Genomic DNA, 22,404 nt, shown 5'->3' on the forward strand with positions numbered 1-22,404 from the left:
TCAATGAGTGCTCTAGAAAACTTAGCCTTTATAGTTCTCATAGAAGCGGCCTTACTTCACACTCATATAGGCGACTTCTTATTAAGAGTATCCTACCAAACCCCACTTGAATTTTCAAGGTATAAGAGTCATTAAAAGCGTAGCTTATCCTGATCATCGCTGTAGGCAGCACTGTCTCATCATAAAAATGGGTAGAAGATTTATATCTTCGCAGTGCTTCTGGTGAGTCACTCAGAATTTCTGTTGTCCCTTTGAACCTAGATCTTGGGATCTCCAATCAGCTAGGTTGGGTTTCCATTAAGGTGACTCGTTAGCTTTCGACTTTAAACCCCATTCCCCTCGATGAACTGTACAATTGCTCTCTAGTACAACCTTCAATTTTATATGTGGCCACAAGGTTGTGTTTAGAAATATTACACTCTGTAGAGATTTCTCCAGGTGAGAGCAACTGTATACTTTATGCCCTAAAATTGCTTATTGTTAGCAATATCATTTTCTTTAGTGGCACAGGTGTAGACTTACTTTGAATTTTCCTCTAAGTGAAGTCTATTGACTTCCCTATTTGATTTATTCAAAGTTTCTAACTTTGAGTTATATTAAGAACATAGAACTACACCTTTAATATAAAAGACATATCCACTATTGGATTTGAAGTCTTTAATATCCCATATCCAGATTGCATCACTGTTACACCTCCAATTTAGTTAGATACCTCGATCTATGCAATATTGGATTTAGGGTGTATCTCAACTACCCAATTTATTGTTTTTTAGTGATCCGATCCTGGATTGAAAATGTGCAATTAAACACAGTTATTAAGTTGCCTTGCAATCTCAACCAATGATATACTTTGGTTAGTATATATATTTGAGATTTACATCTACAAAAGTTAGCTAGGCTTTTGTTATCATAACTAGTATTATCTCAATCTCACTCTATTGAGAATATACTATATTATCAGATGTTAAATCTTTCATATCAAATATACCAATCAGTATATCATTTATATTTTAAGGCATACAATGACTTACGCATCACATTTATGTCATTGTCTCGGTAGTAGCTTTAATCCATTCAAGGACTTATAAGCTTACACACTTGACTTTTCAACTGGAACAAATAACTCAGCACTTCAACTGAAAAAAGAACTCTTCTAGTTGTTCCATAATATTTTCCTCGTAGAAAATAATATGCACGTACTATTGTTATAATAATATAAATGATTTTTGGTTCTATCCTAAAGCTCTTAGGACTTGGAACCCCCTACATTTATAAGTATTTCTGTTAAGATGAGTGACTCGTAACAAATTTCATCTATGGATAATATCTCCCCACAACTTTGGGATAATCCTGAAATTTTATCTCTAATGTATTTATTATGATTTTTCAACTATGAAAGTACCATATATTAAATACTTCACCTCATCTACCTTTTCAAGGTTCCATATTCGCTTCTCAACAAGCATATATAATAGTCTCTAGTGCATATGTACTCACTTTATCTTTAGCATATTCTTATAATAATTCACCGACATTACCGTGAATTAATGCTAAAGATATTAATTACAATGGGTTCTAATTAATATTTGCTTTTACTTCTTTTATATTTGTAAATTGAGTTATTCATGTTTAGGTTCATGTTAAGTCAGTCATATTAACATGTTATAACCTTTCATGTGTCACACATCACATAACTCAATCATTTAAGCAAATAATTATCTTATTATTTAAGCTTTGGATACAATCACCACAGAGTGAGCACTCACTTCTTAGCTATCATTACTAGTCAAAAGTGAGTTCTTAACTATCATTACTAGCTTAGATTAAGTACACTCTTCTCATATTTCACTACTAGGTTATGATGAGCACCCACTTTTTAGCTATTACCGCTAGCTTGAAGTTAAGTTTGTTTAGCTATCAATTCTAGTAGTTCATAGTTTTAGTACATACTTATCTAAGTAGTCTACCTTGGTAGTAGAGTAATTTGTTTTAAAGAATATTCTTCAAAAACTACTACTTTATAAGTAGTATTATTCCCTCCTACATGAGCAGATATGATGAATAACTCAAATAGCTTATGGCTAAAATAGCTACTCATCACCCTCGTGTTTTTTACTATCAAGTTGAGAGCTAGAACCAATTAACAGATTTTCCATCTTCCTCTTAGGTTCTGTGCACCTCATTAATCATTTTAGCTTATAGCTAAGCTACCTTGTTTGCAACTCAGTAACATTTTAGCTTTTAGCTAAATTGTACATTAGAGTTAACTAGTTTGATTTAGCTTGTCTCAGTGTACTAGCTTAGTGTATCCATAACATTAAACTCTTTAGAGTTATCGAAAAATCTTTTCTTATTTAGCCCATTCACAGCTATACGTGTCTTAGACACTAGTATAGATCTTTCTCCCTTGACTATTGGAAGAATTGACATACTTAGACTAATCAATTTTTGTCTGTTGTATTAAATACACAAACCAGTCATGAACTCATACAAAATTAATAATATCACACATTAAATAAGCTATATTGTAAAATTAAATTACTACGCACACTAAGTAATTCAACCACATATCTCAATATTATAATTTCAAATAATAAACTTTTGTAAAAATAATATTGAATTTGCATAACAATATAGTTTCATATTATATCACATGATTAATTATATCACATAATTAATTTAAGAAAAAAAAATTTGTGGCTCATTCTCCAATAAACATACTAGAAAATTAGGACCAAAAGATGTAGACGTTCTAGCCTACAAGAAAATGATATGCACTGATGTTATAACCTATCAAAGGTTTTATGTAACGATCCACTCCATCACGTAGTATGATATTGTCCACTTTGGGATCAAGCCCGCACGATTTTATTATTGGATTTTATCTCAAAAAGCCTCGTACCAATTGGAGATAACACCACTACATAAAATCACTTTACCTTTCCCTTACGTAGGTGGTGTGGGACTGTGCACCTGTAACTTGCTCAATGTGATAACATGTCAGTGCCTCTTGCACCCGCCCACGGCACACCCACCCACAAGGTTGCCACATTATAGGTCTCACTTTAACTTTCTTAGGAGAAAGTACAACCTTAGTTAGACACCCCCACATTTTTAAGAATTTATAAGAAGGTCTTCGAATTTTTTATAATTCATATGGTGTCACATTTCTAAGGTTTCATCTTTGCTTCGTGGCAAATACACATAACGGTATCTTGTGCAACCAATGATAAAAGTAACGAAGTATCTTTTTTCACCTCTAGTTGATACATGTTTAAGGTAATGTCATATACTTCATAATATCATATTACAAAAGTAAATAATTCAACCAATATTGAATAATTCAATAATCCACTTATATAACATGCTTCAATTTCACATAATATTGAATGCATTAATATTTAACATATTATCATATAATAATGTATATAACATTATTTTATCATATCTCAACTATTAGTATAATATCTACTTGTTTATATCTTAAATAGAAACATATAATAAAATCTACGCAAGGAAGGATTCTGTCTTAAGATTGTTGGTAAAATATATGCTTAATGTGACTTTTAAGATATAACAACCTTTATACTAATATGTCATGAGATAATTAACAATATGCTAATAAATAATTAATTAAATATGCAACTCTATATTTAATTAAATATACAAAATAAAGCAATAAAATAATAATAATATGCAAGGAATGAACCTGGACCGAGGCTAGTATTGGATACTATGTCCTTAAGACAGATTCGCCCCGCTATGGTGCTAACGGACTCAGTGGCGTCTATCTCCCAGGATACAACGGTCTACATCCACCAGTAGCAGCACTACAAACTCGTGGATACGGCGAACCTCCTCCGTGTAATACTCTCTCTGACTAAAAAATGCATCTATATACTATATAAATGCTAAATTGGGTGTAATCCGAACCAAATGGTTCGGACCAATCTTAATATAGCTCGATGAAATTGGATTAGGATCGAAGTGGCTCGAACCACTTAACCTAAGGTTTGAACCCACTTGGGTTGGGTTCTAGTCTAGAGAGGGAGATAGAAGAAAATGAAAATGAATAACTTGCAAATGATCCAAAGGGGGGTATTTATAGAAACAGAAATGCCTTTTCTGATTGGGTGCGTCTCTTCATCATTGGACACAACCATTACAATAGGTTGCAATGGTTCACATGGTGTCTATTCACCACTAGACACATCCATTCCAATAGGTTGCAATGGTTCACATGGTGTCTGTTCACCAATAGACACATCCATTTCAATAGGTTGCAATGGTTCACATGGTGTCTGTTCACCAATAGACACATCCATTCCAATAGGTTGCAATGTGTCTTTTCGAATGGGTGCAACCATGGGTCATGATGGTTCGAAAAAAGGTGTAACCTTTTGAAAAAACTAAAAAGTGGTTTTTTAATTTAAAAGGTGTAACCCTTTAGAAAAACTAAAATATGGTTTTTTTAATTTAAAAGGTGTAACCTTTTAGAAAAACTAAAAAGTAGTTTTTTTAATTCAAAAAACCAACCACCCAAAAAAACCTACTCATTTGTAAAACCCATTTAAATAAGCCCAGCCCAAAATTAGGCCCAATCTAAAATTCCAAAAAAGAATAATCTGGACTTTACAATTAGGCCCAAGCCCAAGCCCAAATCCTAAACTCAGCTTATTTAAATTTCAATTTGTTTCAACATTTTTTCCATGTGGGACAAACACTTCCCACATTTTGCATACCTATTTAGGCTTATCAAAACACTACACTTTGGAGCTAATTTCTCATTCATCCAGAAACGGATTTCAGAAAGTAAATATACCACGTTCATCTCCTTGCGGAGAGAAACGTGCTTGTCTAGAGATCCGTAAAAAATTAGTAGCGGAATCTATTTCAAATCTCATCCAAAGTTTATGTTTTTAATGCCCCCGTTTCCAACAATAAATTGGTGGTGACAAGAGAGATACCAGTTTTTTGTTTAGTGGGAAGACTTTAATTTCTGTGTGAAATGGGATGGATTGATGGTGTTATTATAGAGACAGAGAGTCTAATCTTCAAATTGGCGTAAAGTGAAAGTGTGTTTTTGGTTAACATGGCTTTGTTTCTAGCCATCCAAACAGGACATTAATGAAATGGATGTGTAAAAACAATATCAACTTTAATTTTTTGTTTTGTTTTTTTTTTCTTGACACGTGACTAGCTAACTAAATTTATAGATACCAAGCTACTAATAGGTCAATTTAATTTTCCCTAACACATCAAATAATAAATTCACCTAAAATTTAGAATTTTAAATGAGCAAGATATACTTGTCACTAAATAATTATTTTGTTTTAGTTAAAAATAAATAAAAATTCTTTTGTGTACTATTAAGACTTCAAATTTAATGTTTAAAAGTTTTTAATTGTATGAAACGAGTTGGGCTTTTTTGTCAAAAATATATTGACAATTTTGTTTGCAGAGCCAAAGTTTGAGATTGAAATACAACTAATGAGCTAAAACCGGAGCCCAAAAGTAATAGGATTAAGAAGAATGCCCGTCTTACCACGTCATCGGATAAGATTGGAATTTAGATCTACCAGACACTTTAGATGTTGAGTTTTGAAGGGACCCACAAACACTAACGTGACATGGATGCTGCTAGTGTGCAAGAGGGCAAACAAAGCCACGTGACAAGGATGTTGCTAGTGGCAAGGGCTAAAACTTTTAACATTGGAGAGTTTTGACATGTGTATATATATAAATAAATAAAAAAGACACAAATCTCTTTTTAAAGAATTATTTGTCAAAGAGAGTCGAACTTCATACCTAAAATACAATCATGTGTGACCTGACAAGTATGTTTTTTTTTTTTTTTTTTTTTTTTTTTTTTTTTTTTTTTAACAAAGCAAACACAGGCACTCTTTTGTCCACGTCACTTGAACCCCTCTCCTCTTCTTTAAAAATAAAAAGGTTATACCATTAGACCAAAGGACTTTTGGTGACCTGATAAGGATGTTGCTAGTGCAAGGGCTAACACAAATTTTGACAAAAATGTGTCACTGTGTGTATATTTCTTAACAGGGTCGAACCTTGTACATGAAATTTCCTCATATTTTTTAAGAGGGGTCTAACATTATACTTCCTTCATCTCTTTTTATTTGTCCAGTCACAATTTACGATATGGACAAATAAAATGGGACGGATGTAGTACATGAGACTTCTTGATGTCAAGTGACTTATTGTAATGGGTGTGCGCTTGTCCATTAATCCAAAAACTCGAATTATTAGATAGTGCTACATACCCACTCCCGATTCCGATGTGAGACAAATGACCCTTATTACATTCTCCCCCACCCAAACTCGCAACGCTCTCGTTGCAGCTCAGGTTACCTTACCTATCCGGATTCTCACTTGGAGGCCTTTCGGGTCGAGCACTTGGCGTGACACCGGATCAAAGACTGGGTCTGACTCTAATACCAACTGTAACGGGTGGACGCTTACCCATTTACCCAAAAGTTCGAATTATTGGTTGTGCTGCATACCCACCCATTTATATCTAATCATTTTCACACCGATTCCGATGTGGAACAAATAACCTTTGTTACACTTACCCACTTAAGTCAACCCTTAAAAACGTTGACAAAGATACAGAGTTTAAATATTTATCAATATTCGATTATAGAATTTCCAATAAGATCTGATTTAAAATTCCAAATTCTATGGATTAAATCAATTTCGTGCTTAATGCCATTCAACTCTTTGTGGTTAATATATCCTTTTCAGCCTCAACTATATATATGAACGTGTTAGTAGTGATATTGCGATAAGATTAACATCATTAAGTTTAGATCATGTGTCAACATATAATTGATTAAACAGTCAAAACTAAACAAGAATGGAAAATATTCAATTTTTCGAATTAATCTATAGTAACACCATCGATTCTCAGAAAATAATAAGAGTTTGAATATGCATATTTTTACTACTTCTAGAGTAGAAAATTCTTTCCACAATGTCATATCCTCTTTCTTAATTTTGTTCGTTTATCTTCTAGATATCTTAAAAAATCACAATTAGCTTCAATTTAAAAGTATCCTAAATTAGTATCATGGGCAGTTTATAGGTTGTCCAGAAAAAAAATTGAATTGTTTGGTATTATTGATGGGGATTGGATCGATATTTGCCCGTGATGGGCCAATCTAAAGCCTTCAAAGTTCACCGTTCGGACCATCGGCCATCTAGGATCCATTGACACTTGCTACCAAAAAGAGTTAGAAATGTAGCGCGGCAGGTTTAGGATGGGCACCCCTTTCTCAAATTCATTCAGTAATAAAAATATTTTTCTAAACTCGATTCGAAACGTTTGGCGTTGGAGTCGAGGCGGATACGATGGGCATCGATATACATATTTTTTTTAAAAGAATAATTTAAATTTAAAATAAATTTTATAAATATTTGATAGTATACTAAAATATTTAACAATCATCATAATAACATAAATATTGTTAAAATTTAAAATTATCATAACAAATAAAGGAAAAATTAAAATTAAAATTAATAAAAGAATATTTATTTATACATTAATTATTAATAAGGGCTTTGCAAATTTTAAAATCTCTTTTCAAATCCGTCCCTTACACGGATGTTTCCAAACCTATCCTATTAGAAGCGGGTCGGGACCGATTAAATTGATATCTCTAGATACTTCATTGATGCTCTTTTAACACAATGTTCATAATTTAAAAATAAAATTCAATTACTTTGGACACTTCGTAAAGATCGCCTCTTAAATTTTTCTCTTATAGAAAAAAATTGGCATAGTCACATGACATATAATGATTTTTATTCGAATGAAATAAAAATATAATTTAATAACAAAGTAATGGAATGGTAACACATACATGATAGAACCATCGTTACAATAATTACGTAACTTTAATTTTCTAATTACGTCTACAGAATTGAGAAAGGAAATAAAATTTTATAATAATCTTACTTAATAAATGTGTATGTATAAATAAAAAAATTTATTTTTTATATATATAGTTGTATCATAACGTATTTATATATATATTTTTATCATTTGTAAATTTAATGTGTTCAAATATAATGTGAATGGCACATTTTGTTGTGTCTATACAAATAAAAAAAGGTTAGACCAATGCATAAAACTCCGGATTAGTTCTTGATCTCATTTAATTGAAAGGGAGACGACAGAGTTAGGTTTTGATTCTTAGTTGAAGGCTGATGTATGAACTTATAGACATAACAGTTTTAAGTGTTTTTTCTTTTTTTTCCTGAAAGTAAAGCAACTAGATCAGTTTAATATTGATCACAGCTATAGAACAATGGTTAAGTTCTAATTAACATGACATTTGAAGATAAAGATGCAGAGTTAGGTATTTGATTATTATTATTATTATTACATATACATGTGTGTTTATATATCAACTTGTTTGTCTGTACACTATTAATCCAAATCTCAACTTGGGACCTCATAAATCACTTTGTACGCTAAGTTATACCTTTGTTCAACTTTAAATCACTCTCTGTTGCTCAACTTGTCCACCACACACTTCTTTCAAAGATTTCATTCTTAATGGAGTATATAATAGATATAGAAATTTGAACGTGTGTGTGTGTATATATATATTTGTATTATTAATATTTAATTTTATTTTTTTATAATTAAATATTTAATTAATTAATCACGTGAATATGAGAAAATAAATTACTAACATAATATGTAAATTACTTTTAGGTTTTAGAAAATATTATTATTTTTAAATATATATATATATATATTATTGTATACATACACACAACACAACATCTCACACATCGACACGCAAAGTGTCTTTGATAAACTCTAGTAAAGTTTTTTTAAAAAGATAAATTTAATTTATTTATTATTTATTATTAATAGTATTAAAGAAATAGAATTTATATACGTGGAAGAGAGCCGTTAGAGAGAGGCGGAGAATGAGAAGAAAAAAATATATACAAATAGAAATTATAGAGAGAGAAAAAATATATATAAATAGAATATTATAGAGAGAAATAATGAAATTGAGGTATTTATATAGCAACGAGGGAGAAAAAGATGAGGGGCAGTTTGGGAAGCCCAAAAGGGTATTGTTAGTATTAAAGAGTCTTTTTTTTTTTTTTTTATTACATGACTCGCACATGTCACTTTTGGGGGTTAGAAGTCTTGTTTGCTCATTTTTCATACTACAAAGATGTAATTTGAATACAAGATATATTGTTTGCACAATTTTCAAACCATAGAGAAGTTTTTTGGACTTCACCATATGTTAAATAAAATTGATTTGACAATGTGACAAAAAGAAAAGAAAAGAGAGAGTTTAATTCATCGGATCAACGAGTACATAAAAAAAGCATTCCAAAACTCTAAGGGTCTATTTAGTAACAGAAATGATTCCTGATTTTTACTTTTAATTTTAAAAATTGAGAAGTAAAATTAAAAATCACGTTCGATAAAGTAATTTTACTTTTTTACTTCAAGAAAGTACTTTCTCTTTTAAAGAAGATAAGAGAAAGTGACAATTTGATACTTTCTTTATTTTCTCCAATGTAGACAGAAATTACTTTCTCCACTGTTATCCCGCCAAAATTAATGTACTACCTCTCTTTCTTCCTTTAACCATCATCCTCTCCTGTCACCAAGACCCACGCCACAACCACTGCAAGTTTGGAATCTGCTGATCAGTGACCGGTGACGGAGGGGACACTAACTCCTCTCTCTTCTTCTCTCTACCACCACAAACCGCTGCCAATCATCCAATGAAGATTGAGACCTCTTCCTCCTTCTACTGTTGACCCATCATCTCATCACCCTTATTTCTTCCAATTTCAGACAATTATGGCTCAATTTCTTCCAATTTTAGACAACTATGCCTCAATTTCATCGGATCGCTAGACTGATATAGGACTTGGACTGACGATTTCCTCTATCAAACTCATCTATTTCTCTATTTTCAATCACATCAACTACTACTTGATTCCGGCATCGTCGTTGCCGGAGAAGAAGAGAGGCTACAACTTTAGGACAAGAGATTATTCAACCAGGAGAAGGTGACGGACAACCAAAAATTGATGATAATTACATTGTCTACAACAAGGGTCTGTTTACATACCTTTACTACTCTATGCATGCCAAAGAATCAAGATGACATTGATATGTATGGAGGAACAGATGAGCTCTTTAATCTTTATCAAGTTCTTCTTTGAGTCATAGTTTCATGCTCTCACTTTTTCTATGCTTATGTTGCCAAATTTATGCTTGCTTAGTTCGTCATTGAGGAAGCCAAACAATTATCATCAAACCCAGATACCCTTTTTAGAGAGAGAAAGATGACCACAAAAACAAAAATAAATTTATAATTTATTGAACTTACTTTATATTTTTTTTGCTTTCAAAATATTGAAAGTAGAAAAAATTATTAAACATGATTCCACTTTTTATTTCACTTCAAGGAATCAAAATTATGATTTTACTTTTAGAGAAATAAAAATAAGAAAGTGAAAGCCTTAATAAACGGGCCCTAAGAGCAACAGGTGTAATGCTTCTTTTGCCAACTGGGAAGTCAGAGGGGCTAGTCTATTGTTTGGTATGGGGCTGACAAACAGTGATCCCTATGTGAAGAATCACAACAACAATCGTTGCAGATGACGTACATATTGTGAGTGAAATTGGGACCACAAATTGCAACGGTTAAAAAAGTAAGTTATACACTGGTTGGAAAAAAATCAAGTTAACCATATACAGTGGTTCAATTATAGGTGGCACTTTCAAGATTCAACTCATTTTGAATATACATCTCAACCCCAATTCCAAAACCAATTTTATCCAGAATACGCACCTCAATTTCAAAATTCATTTTATATCCCTTACACATATCAATTCCAAAATCCATATCAATAACCCCCATGCACACCTCAATTCCAAAATTCATCTTAGCAACCTTCTCAATCACAGCCACCCTTGAGGAAAAATAGTGGGAATTGGTCAGAAAAAGAAGATATAGTATTGTGCAAAGCATGGATCATGATTGGTGAAGATCCAGTGACGGGTACATATCAAAGTAAGATTACATTGTGGCAACGAATTCATACTCATTGGGTTAGGCAATTGGGACACATGATGATGGAAGAAAGAATACATAGTGTTTTGATGAACCGTTTTTCACACTTTCAACATGAAGTAAACAAATTTTCAGGTTACTACAAAAATGTCCGTGACAATCCAATAAGTGGCTACAATGAGAATGATTTGGTAAGTTTTTACTTTATACAACATTTTTTTGTTCTTAATTTTAATCCAACTTATTAATTTCAATGATTATTTATTTTTTATAGATGAATACTACTAGAGATGTATATAAACTTCAACAGAAACAATAATCTAAATACCAGGTTCATCAACTCTTGCAATATCAACTCTAGCTTCGATAAATCTTGGCGATGACAATACACCAGTCGATAATGAAGGTTCGAATATCTCACGCCCCAAGGGACAAAAAGTAAGGAAGATTCGTAAAAAGAAAACGACATCTCTTGAAACAAGTATTCTTAAACAATTGGAAGCTGTAATAGCACAAATGCGTCATGTTTGGTGAAATAGGTGTGGAAGGAGAGCGAATGAGACTTCAACTTTTCATGGAGAGACAACAGACTAAACAGCTGGTGATAGAATCAAATTTAGAGAAAGAACGGACTAAACAGTTAGAAAAAAAAAATGAGAGAAATAATGGCTTAAATAGAGTTTGAAAAAGATATAATGCGTCAAGATCCATCGAAGACTCCAACAGAAGCATCAAAGACATGGATCATTCAACAACCAAATCAAATCTTAAATAAACTAAATCAAGGGGGTTGTCATATGTAATATATTTATATTTTTGAGACATTATATATGCAATGTCTTTTTATTTTATTTATTTAATTGTGAGAAAATATGTAATGCCTTTTTTATTTTATTTATGTAATTGTGAGAAAATATGTAATGTATTTTTATTTTATTTATGTAATTGTGAGAAAATATGTAATATCTTTTTTTTATTTATTTAATTGTGAGAAAATATGCTAATTTAAATTTATTAAAAGAATTGTTCCATTCAAATATATAAAAAATAAAATAAAATAAAATAAAAAATTCAAGTGGTTAAAAAAATAGTAGTTTAAAAAAATACAAATTAACAAAAATACAAATATGTTTTTAATTTTTTTTACTCACAATATTAAATATATAAAAAATAATAAAATAATAAACAGTGATTAACCCACAGTAAACCGGTAATAATACAATAATAGCAATAGGCATGGTTGAGTATTATCTATATGAGCGTGGGACCTACATTGAAATTGAGGATTGCGGGGCCCCAACTTCTCTCCTACTTCAAACCAAAAAGGACATGATTGTTGCCTTTTGGTTGGTCCAGTGTGAGAGTTCAAAATACTCAATGTAGCTGACCCACATGGGGTCTCTGACCCACGCGTTGTAGGGCTCACCATCCTCTCTTCCCCTAACGAATTCCCCTCCACTCACATAAAAGTACCATACTGCTATTTTTACTTTCAACATTTTTTTTTTTTTTTTGAATGGGAATACTTGAAGATTTTTTATTTTTTAAAAATCAAAAGTTCTCATAAAACTTTAACTAAACGCAATTGTAAACAAGAACAATTTTATTAACAATTTCATTAATATTTTGAAAAAACAAATTTTGATCAATAAGAGTCTAAATATAGTACTATGTAAATATATTCATGATTTCAAATAAGTATATACTAGTATCAAATAACAATCATTTTGCTAAAAATCATTTGTACTTCGGTAATGTCATCCACAATTTCAACAATCAATATCATTCAAATTTGTGAAATTATGAATAATTCTTAGAATTTCGAAATTGTAATCTCGTGACATACTTCAGCATTACCTCTACTTTTAACATTTAAATAAAACACTAACAATTTACCTTATGAAATCTTCAATCATACTCATGCGAACAATATCGTCGAACTTCAGCTTAGACTTCTCAGCAGAGCTACAAATCGCAGTAACTGTGCCATTCCAACTCTCGAATAATTACCCTAGAATTATTAGAACTCGAGCCTCATCTTTGAAGTCAGTTTCAACAAACTCTAATTGACTCACAATTTCATTAAACATATTTAGATACTCATTGAACCTTCTACCTTTAACCATTTAATTGAACAACTTCTTAGTCAAGTGTACTTTATTTGTTCTAATTCGTTTTTTATACATGCTAGAAAGGGTTGCTATGAGAAACAATCGTAATTGACTTTGACAACGCCAATCTAATTGTGCCAAGAGCCCTCTCATCAAGTAATTACCACTCAGAATCCTTCAAATCCTTTGGCTTCTCTCCAAGAGGTAGATACAATTTTTTCTGAAATAAGTAATCAACAACTTGCATCTTCCAAAAATCAAAATTTGTACCGTCCACCTTCTCGATCACGAATGTCTCGTATTATGATGCCATTACACCCAATCAAACAAAAAGTGATCACCAATATCTCGTATTACGATGCCATTACACCCACTCAAACAAACAGATCGAATACGTAAGACCCCTCCTTGAAAACTCGTGGAGAGTAATAATGCACGCAAAAATCAACAACAACCAAAAATGCACACAAAAATCAACAACCACCAAAAAAAAAACCGTCAACAAAATTTACCATGAATTAGAACGTGAAAAACACTCCCTCTTTCAAAAGTAACCTAAGCATTTATAGAGTTCCAAACTCAACTCCATGTTACACAAGTACTACAATTTTCACCCAAGGCTTGCAACTCACAAGAAATTACTAAAATAAAATAACTCTAAAATAGAAACCAATTACAAGGTAGATTTGCGAGCTTACACACTTACAATCAGATTTGTACCATAATAATAATTCCGACAAGGATTTTTTAGTAAAACACTACAGCGTCTATCAATAATGAGTTGTTACATGACGGTATCAACTGCTTTCGTAACCTTGAACATAAAGAACAAACTACAGATGCTTAAAAAGAAGGGCAGAATATATATATATATTACCTAACAACTTGAGTGCAATATTAAGAGAAAAAAAGTTTGAAAAACACAAATAAACAAATATTAAGAGAAAAAAAGTTCGAAAAACACAAATAAGTAAAACATTGCAATTGAAGATTACCAAACGTGATACAAGATTCGCGAACATTGTCCGAGGCTCGACTCTACCGGTTGTGATTGAACCGAGAGCCAAAATGCCTAATAAACAACTCTTTGATGATCCCAATTGATAATGTTTCGACTGGGCATTATGCAGCTTCATGCACATAAATCAGGCTTCAATATCATGAGGATAGATTTGCCACATTGAATGTCAAGCAATTGCACTTGATTAATCATTGGAGGATACATCATGGCTAGATGAAACCTTATGTTTCCTGCCATTCCTCCGTCCACTTCCGGCCCCTCCTGGGATCCCTCCTTTTGTTCCTCTCCCTCTCCGGGTACTTTCCTGACGTTCCGCCTGCCGGGAAGAAAAAAAAGGGTCATCAATCATGTTGTATTAGTTAATCAAAATCCCAAAATTACAAGCAAATTTAGAATTTTCCACTTATATAAGTTTATACATATAAATTGGAATGTTCTCAACCCAACCCGTTAGCCCATGCCTAAAACTCTGGCTAGATTATGCAACAATTGACTTGGACCAAAGCCCAGGTACAACCGTATTCCACTATACTCTGTACTTTAATTTGGACTAATTATCAAATAAGGTACCAAACCAACATGATTGCATTCCTTGATTTACTATATTTGAGCTGAGAAATTAATGAAAACTCTTAAAAACTATCTACTTCGTCTTCAGGAGAGAGAATCAATTACTGATATGGTGAACTCCTGAAACAAAACCATGATAAGTAATGACCTTTTCCTGTCATTTGACGTCCTATCCTCGCCATGAAGCCCAATAGTATTAAAGGAACTCTAATATTTATATGGGTCATTTAGTGAACTCCTGAAACAAAACCATGATAAGTAATGAGCTTTTCCAGTCATTTGAATCCTATCCTTGCCATGAAGCCCAATAGTCTTAAACAAACTCTAATAATTCTATGAGTCATGAATTGGCGATAAACAAAAATATTTTATTCTAATAGAATACATGAAAGAACAATAGGAAGAGCAAATATCTGAATCATGCTAAAATCTAAATGAAGACCGTTCCACACACTAATTCATGTGCAGGAATGCACGTGTATATGAGAGAGAGAGTACCAACCCCTAGGCAAAATCCCTGAAATTGGCCGTTGAAAGTAGAAGACTCTTCAACTTTGGCCTTCCCAAAGTTCATTTGAGAGGAATTACGCTTACTGGTAGTGCTAGAGCTTTCACCACAGGATTGGTAAGAAGTATAAGAATAGGTTTCAGCCTGAGCGGTTGAACTGAATGCCTTTGCCCCAATGTCACCCTGAAACATTTCCTCAAACAGCTCCTGCAGTTCCTCAAAACTCTCTTCCCCATTTTCCTGTCAATTACACACACGACGCTATTACTATTATGTCATCAAAATATACCACTAAAAGGCCATAAATTAGCACTATCATCTTTCTACTGGCAAACTTGGGTCTTCAATATCTATACCGATCTCTGTATAATCTTGTGAATTATCACCAATCAGTATTAATCCCCTCCTCTTCAGGGTCAAATCCTCCCCTTACCAGCAACAGTGCGAGTGTGAGTAAATTACCTACCAAATATATGTACATATTCATATACATATATATGGGTGTGTGGGTAGAAAACGTACACTACTAATAAGAAGAAATAAAATGCATTACCTAACAATGCAAGTTCCTTCTACTTGGGATTCTAGGTGAAAAAGACCGGAAACAAACCTAACTCAAATTATAAAAAATAAAATAAAATAAAATAATATTAAATGTTATTTGTATGAGTTGGGCTCTAAATGAGGGCCGTTATGATCTGACTCATGTGGATCCCATATTCATAGAGAGATTAGAATTGCATTCATATGATGGAAAGTTCATATGGGACTTTTTCCACACTACAGTATCATTTGGGCCCACAAAGTCATCATTAACCAAATGAATGCACATAACAACCTGGTACTCCATATGGGCCCCAAAGAATGGATGTCTTAGCATTTAAGGAGAGATGTAATCAGAGTAACCCTGATAAAGGATTCAATCCTGCCTAATTTATTTTAATATAAGAGACAACATGGGCCATTCTGTGCCAACCATACAAAGGCCTACTTACATGCCCAAATTAAGCAAACGAAAACTGCATAGGATTTCCTGAATCACAGTTGAGCCCTAACACTAAGGGGCATGCTGCCCATTTCAGTAGCAATCATGCCATGGTACATATGTGTGGTTCTAAATACACCTCTCTCTCTCTCTCTCTATATATATTATAACAGTGGAATAAAAGTACCAACAAAAATCCAACTAGGAATAAAAAAAATACCAACAGAGAGAAGAGGCTTACATTGGCCTGGTTTTGGCTCATCATCGCTACCAATTCATTCATAAAATCACCCATTCCCTGCATTTGCATGTATACAATCACCATCAATATTCTCTATGCCTTAATACTTATTATATAATTATTCACATATACTAATATGTGCCACAACCGTTTTCATTGTTGAATCCAACTAAAGTGGTGCTTTCAAACAAAAGCCAAGAAAGGAATTTAAGAAATGACTGTACAGACTATGGTCCAGATTGGTTAAAATTTAGCATAAATTTGCCATTCTCCCTAGCTTTTGTCTAAATTTTGTTGGAAACGGGGGCATTAAAAACATAAACTTTTGATGAGATTTGAAATAGATTCCGCTAATAATTTTTTACGGATCTCTAGACAAGCGCGTTTCTCTCCGCAAGGAGATGAATGTGGTATATTTATTTTCTGAAATCCGTTTCTGGATGAATGAGAAATTAGCTCCAAAGTGTGGTGTTTTGATAAGCCTAAATAGGTATGCAAAATGTGGGAAGTGTTTGTCCTACATGGAAAAAATGTTGAAACAAATTGAAATTTAAATAAGCTGAGTTTAGGATTTGGGCTTGGGCTTGGGCCTAATTGTAAAATCCAGATTATTCTTTTTTTGGAATTTTGGATTGGGCCTAATTTTGGGCTGGGCTTATTTAAATGGGTTTCACAAATGGGTAGGGTTTTTGGGTGGTTGGTTTTTTGAATTAAAAAAACTACTTTTTAGTTTTTCTAAAAGGTTACACCTTTTAAATTAAAAAAACCATATTTTAGTTTTTTTTCTAAAGGGTTACACCTTTTAAATTAAAAAACCACTTTTAGTTTTTTCCAAAGGGTTACACCTTTTTCCGAACCATCATAACCCATAGTTGCACCCACTCGAAAAGGCACATTGTAACCTATTGGAATGGATGTGTCTATTGGTGAACAGACACCATGTGAACCATTGCAACCTATTGGAATGGATATGTCTAATGGTGAATAGACACCATGTGAACCATTGCAACCTATTGCAATGGTTGTGTCCAATGATGAAAAGACGCACCCCATCCGAAAAGGCATTTCTATTTCTATAAATACCCCCCTTTGGATCATTTGCAAGTCGTTCATTTTCATTTTCTTCTATCTCCCTCTCTAGACTTGAACCCAACCCAAGTGGGTTCAAACCATAGGTTAAGTGGTCCGAACCACTTAGACCCTAATCCAATTTCATCGAGCCATATTAAGATTGGTCCGAACCATTTGATTCGAATTGCACCCAATTCAGCATTTATATAGCATAGATGCATTTTTGAGTCAGAGAGAGTATTACACGGAAGAGGTTCGCCGTATCCACGAGTTTGTAGTGCTGCTACTGGTGGATGTAGACCGTTGTATCCTGGGAGATAGACGCCACTGAGTCCGTTAGCACCATAGCGGGGCGAATCTGTCTTAAGGACATAGTATCCAATACTAGCCTCGGTCCAGGTTCATTCCTTGCATATTATTATTATTTTATTGCTTTATTTTGCATATTTAATTAAATATAGAGTTGCATATTTAATTAATGATTTATTAGCATATTGTTAATTATCTCATGACATATTAGTATAAGGGTTGTTATATCTTAAAAGTCACATTAAGCATATATTTTACCAACAAATTTCACATACCCCTTTGGTTTTCTATACAATCACTCAATCAGTAAACTGTAACTCTGCATATTTTTTCAAAAGAAAATAGGAGTGTGTGTATATTAAGCAATTTGGGAGAAGCTGGTGTAATTTATGGTGAAATTTAAGAAAGTTAGGTTCTAAGACTCCAAACAGGAATCCTATGTCACATAATTAAGCAATTACGTACAAGAACTTAAGTTCACTCTAGCTCACATGAACTGACCGATGACCCCGCAGAGGACTTACATTTTCGTCATCATCACAGTCGTGGACCCCTACGTCGTACAGAAACCTTTTGTTCACATCAGAAAGGACTGCAAAAGAAAAAAAGATCAAATGGCATCTCATGAATCCAACAATTATATTGTTCACATCGGATCCTCTACAGTACAACACAACCGATGTGCTGCATCCAAGGGTTCACATCACTCACACGTGTGATCAGATCATCTGTAGTAGCACATCTGATGGTCCACATCACTCACACACGTGCTTATGAAAAGAATTAACCTACTAAACAAATTTGAAATATCAAAGACATAGATTGCCAATCTTTGAACACTTTTCCAAAATAATTCAGGAGCTCACAGTATTATATATAGTTATTTAGAGACATTCTAAAATATAAAGAGGGACACTGGTTGAGTGGTTGTGGGAGCAATTGTGATACTCAAGTTGCCAAAGCAACTATATGAGCATGTGTTACAACTTACCACTATTCACAAGACATGGCCACTGCAAAGCTTAAAAGCATTGACTATAAATATATAAACCCACAAACATATTTGAGAAGGAAAGATTGAAATTACCAGAATAGGCTTCTTGGATCGCCTGAAATTTCTTCTTAGCTTCGTCCACGTACTTTGAATTTGCCGAAGCTGAACAACGATCCGGGTGCCATCTCTAAGAAATTTGAAAATTTTACACATTCCAAATTCAGAATCACAAATATATTTCCAGAAATTCAAAAGAATAAAAAAAATTAACACCGAGAAATTTCTAATTCTAATTCTAATCAACCAAAAAAATTCTGAAAAATAATCTACATCGTTCTCAATGCTTTTCCAACATAACAAGTAAAAACAAATTCAACCTCTAATTCACTGAGAACAAAAACAACCCTTACATTTCAATCAAATTTCCGAGAAAGTTCAATTCCCCTATTTTTCCAAGAAAATAAGAAAGACCAATTCCACCTCAACAGAAGAAAACAGAAAATAAAATACGGGTATTTGATTATCTTTTTGAATTCTAAAACACGATTATTGAGAAGTGTTAAGAGATTCAATGAATTCTGACCAGTGCTAGCTTCTTGTAAGCAGTCCTGAGCTCCTCCGCGGAGCATTCCTTTTTCAATCCCAAAACAGAGTAGAAATCACCGGTCTTCTCTTCTCCGGCGTACATTGTTGAACCGATCACCCAAAGCTTTTCTTGTCGACGGATTAATATCTATATCTGTGTATATAGAACTAAATATACGTATATTTATATAGCTAGACTACATGATTGGGACACGGAACCTTAGCATGATTCTTTTGGGAGGAGAGAGAGTAGCATTTCTCTCTCTCCAAATACAAACGCTGATAAGGCGAAAGAAGGCTCCAGAAACTGATTTTATATCACACGCTTTTAGAGTGTTTAGTGGTGTTGGTAGTATGGACGGTTCAGATTGATATTTTGTTGTCTGCTGTTGATGTGTGTATCCAGAAAGTTCTGTATCCACTGTTGTGGTCCGTTTTAACGGAGGTAAAAACTCACCTCCAGTTAAATAATAATTCATTTGCTCCATCTTGAAATAAGTAGAGGAGGATTGACCACATTAATTAAAAATATTGAGTAAATAAATTTTTATCACTCTTGTATTTTATATATAAAACCTTTAAATATTGTATTTCATGTATTTAAATATTATATCCAAAATAAGTCTTCTTCGTTTCTCTCTCTAAAAGTATCAACTACAACTTTTAAACTTCACTTCAAAACCCAAATACACTCCAAAAACTCATATAATTATATGTCGGTCTTCTTCCAAAATACTTCATCTTCTTCTTTACTCTCTCTAAAAACTTCATCAGCTTTCATTAATAGACTTTCCAAGAACTCACAACAACTTTTGAACTTCAAAACTTTACTGCAAAACCCAAACACACTCCAAAAGCCAATGTAATTTCCCTGAACTATTATGCATAAACTCCAGAGTATCATCCATAAATCTAAGCTTTGTTCATCTAAATCTCGATTTTTGGTTTGTTTTTTCTCTAATTAAAGAGCACAAACATGATTGGTTCGCACTCTTTTTAGTAGAATTTTGTTGGGATTTTACGTATAATATAATCATGAAATATAGTATTCCTTGAAATACAAAATATCATATTACTTGGGATGTTAAGTAGGATAATGTTGGGATGTTACGTACAACTTATACTGACTTAAATTGCAAACTGTTGGGATGTTAGGTACGTATTACTTGATTGAGATGTTAAGTAGGATTATGTTGGGATGTTATGTATGTATTGCTTGAGATGTTAAGTAGGATTATGTTAGGATGTTACTTACAACTTATACTGAATTAAATTACAGTTATGTACAAATAATCTATTAGGATTATGTTAGAATGTTACGTACAACTTATATTGACTTAAATTACAAACTGTTTGGGATGTTATTCAGAACACAAATAATTAAACAAAAAAATCATGCCAGTTCAGATGTTGCTCTGTTCCAATATTACTATGTTAATTTGGAATAAAATGACCTAGTATACGAAGAAAGGAAAGTAAAAATTTATCGAAACAAATGAATGGAGATTTAGATCTGAAAAATTTATGAAAATAAAGGAATTGAGAAATAGATGTGTGATTTGTTTTGAAAACAAATCAAAGAGAATTATGGAGATTTGAAAGAAGAAAAAGATAATAAGTAAAAAACGATCTCTTTCTCTCTGGGAAACCTTTGGGCCAATCTAAGCAACTGGCGGGATTTGGGTTGATTGATATTTTTTGTGAAAATTAACAAAAGACTCACGGTAAACAATATTTTGGAAAGAAATCAAAATCTCAATTGCTGAAATGACGAGATTTTGAAAAGAAATTAAAATCAAGGAGAAAATGGCGGGATTTGGGTTGCTGAAAATAAAAGAGGGAAGAAAAAATAGTATTTATAGCCAGTGTATACATATATATATATAAATTGTGTACAAAATAAATAAATATTTTTACCCACCTTAATAATTACTGTTCATTAAAAAAAAAAAAGCTAGGAAATGAGGTGATTCTGGTCCCACAAGTGGGGGCGAAACTTATGTAAATGGTATGAGGTTAGGGCTCATTAAATCAATTTAATCAAGTATAGCGAAGGGGCCCACTTACTAGTATGCACCTCAATTTTTTAATATTCACCGGCATGCCATTCGCATTATCATAAAGACTTTTTATTATTATATTATTTTTTTTTATACATTTGTAAATTTTCTATGCACAATATTTATAAAACAAGTGGTATCTTTTTTGTTGTATTAATAATATTTGATACGACATGTTAACACAATATGAGATAAGAGGATTTGGAATATGAGATAAGAGAATTTGTGTTTGGACTAATCGTGTTCGTGTCGTAATCGTGTAAATACGAATTGACACACTAATTAAACGTGTATGTTCGTATTTGACTCAACTAACACGATTATGATACGATTAATCCGATTATAAACGTGTCGTGTTCATGTAAAAAATGACTCATTTAGCTAATCGTGTCGAGTTCGTCTCAAAAAGTGACTTAAATATGTCTTTTCGCGTCGTGTCAAATCTTGACCCATTTATTAAACAAGTTACACATGTCATGTCGTGTTCGTGATATGATTAATAATTGCATCATGCTTGTGTTGACTCTACTTGTATTTGTTTTGTAAACATGACACGCCAACACGGAATACCACTCCTAATTCTAAAGGCCTGGTATTTTGCCATTTTACCTAAAATGGTACATGATCACTCAGTTGAGCCTGAATAAAAAATTGAGTTTAACTTTTACATTAATAATAACAAATTAAGTATTGCATAATTCGATACAAGCCGCCTTTATTATTTATTGGGTTTCATCTTGTAGTTATTGGGCTTCAATTTAGTTTTATAAGGAACCAAAATAAAGGAAGAAAGGCGCAGATTTAGTTGTGCTTGTATTAATGGCTTGATTATATCATTCACATAGTTTAATTTTTGCTTTCA

General features: G+C 32.7%; 1 protein-coding gene across 3 annotated transcripts; it reads right to left on the reverse strand.

Moving 5' to 3' along the window:
- Positions 1-14,038: 14,038 nt before the first annotated feature.
- LOC132283196 (uncharacterized) lies at positions 14,039-19,774 on the reverse strand. 3 transcript variants are annotated; one of them, XR_009471967.1, is made up of 7 exons: positions 19,481-19,774; positions 18,991-19,084; positions 18,428-18,495; positions 16,524-16,580; positions 15,292-15,537; positions 14,938-15,027; positions 14,315-14,535 (listed from the first exon to the last, which is right to left on the reverse strand). XR_009471967.1 is itself a non-coding variant. In XM_059785121.1 (6 exons), exons 1-6 carry the CDS (start codon positions 19,583-19,585, stop codon positions 14,404-14,406), a joined length of 702 nt encoding a protein of 233 aa, XP_059641104.1. In that variant the 5' UTR covers positions 19,586-19,774; the 3' UTR covers positions 14,039-14,403. The 3 variants fall into 3 exon arrangements, 1 of the variants encoding a protein (XP_059641104.1); XR_009471968.1 differs by having other exon boundaries at positions 14,475-14,535; positions 14,895-15,027; XM_059785121.1 differs by lacking the exon at positions 14,938-15,027 and having other exon boundaries at positions 14,039-14,535.
- Between the last annotated feature and the right edge of the window lie 2,630 nt (positions 19,775-22,404).

The sequence above is a fragment of the Cornus florida genome, unplaced genomic scaffold (assembly GCF_030987335.1).
Source record: "Cornus florida cultivar Cherokee Brave unplaced genomic scaffold, ASM3098733v1 CherokeeBrave_3.0.0_Hap2_Chr11, whole genome shotgun sequence".
NCBI classification, from domain to species: domain Eukaryota; kingdom Viridiplantae; phylum Streptophyta; class Magnoliopsida; order Cornales; family Cornaceae; genus Cornus; species Cornus florida.

What these genes read in the sequence shown, in the direction of transcription:
- LOC132283196 (XM_059785121.1), bottom strand. Translation starts at nt 19,585, where the DNA reads ATGTACGCCGGAGAAGAGAAGACCGGTGATTTCTACTCTGTTTTGGGA. An exon ending in GATCCAAGAAGCCTATTCTG is followed by an intron (nt 18,496 to 18,990) that starts GTAATTTCAATC and finishes TTTCTTTTGCAG; the next exon opens with TCCTTTCTGATGTGAACAAA. An exon ending in TGAGCCAAAACCAGGCCAAT is followed by an intron (nt 15,538 to 16,523) that starts GTAAGCCTCTTC and finishes TGTAATTGACAG; the next exon opens with GAAAATGGGGAAGAGAGTTT.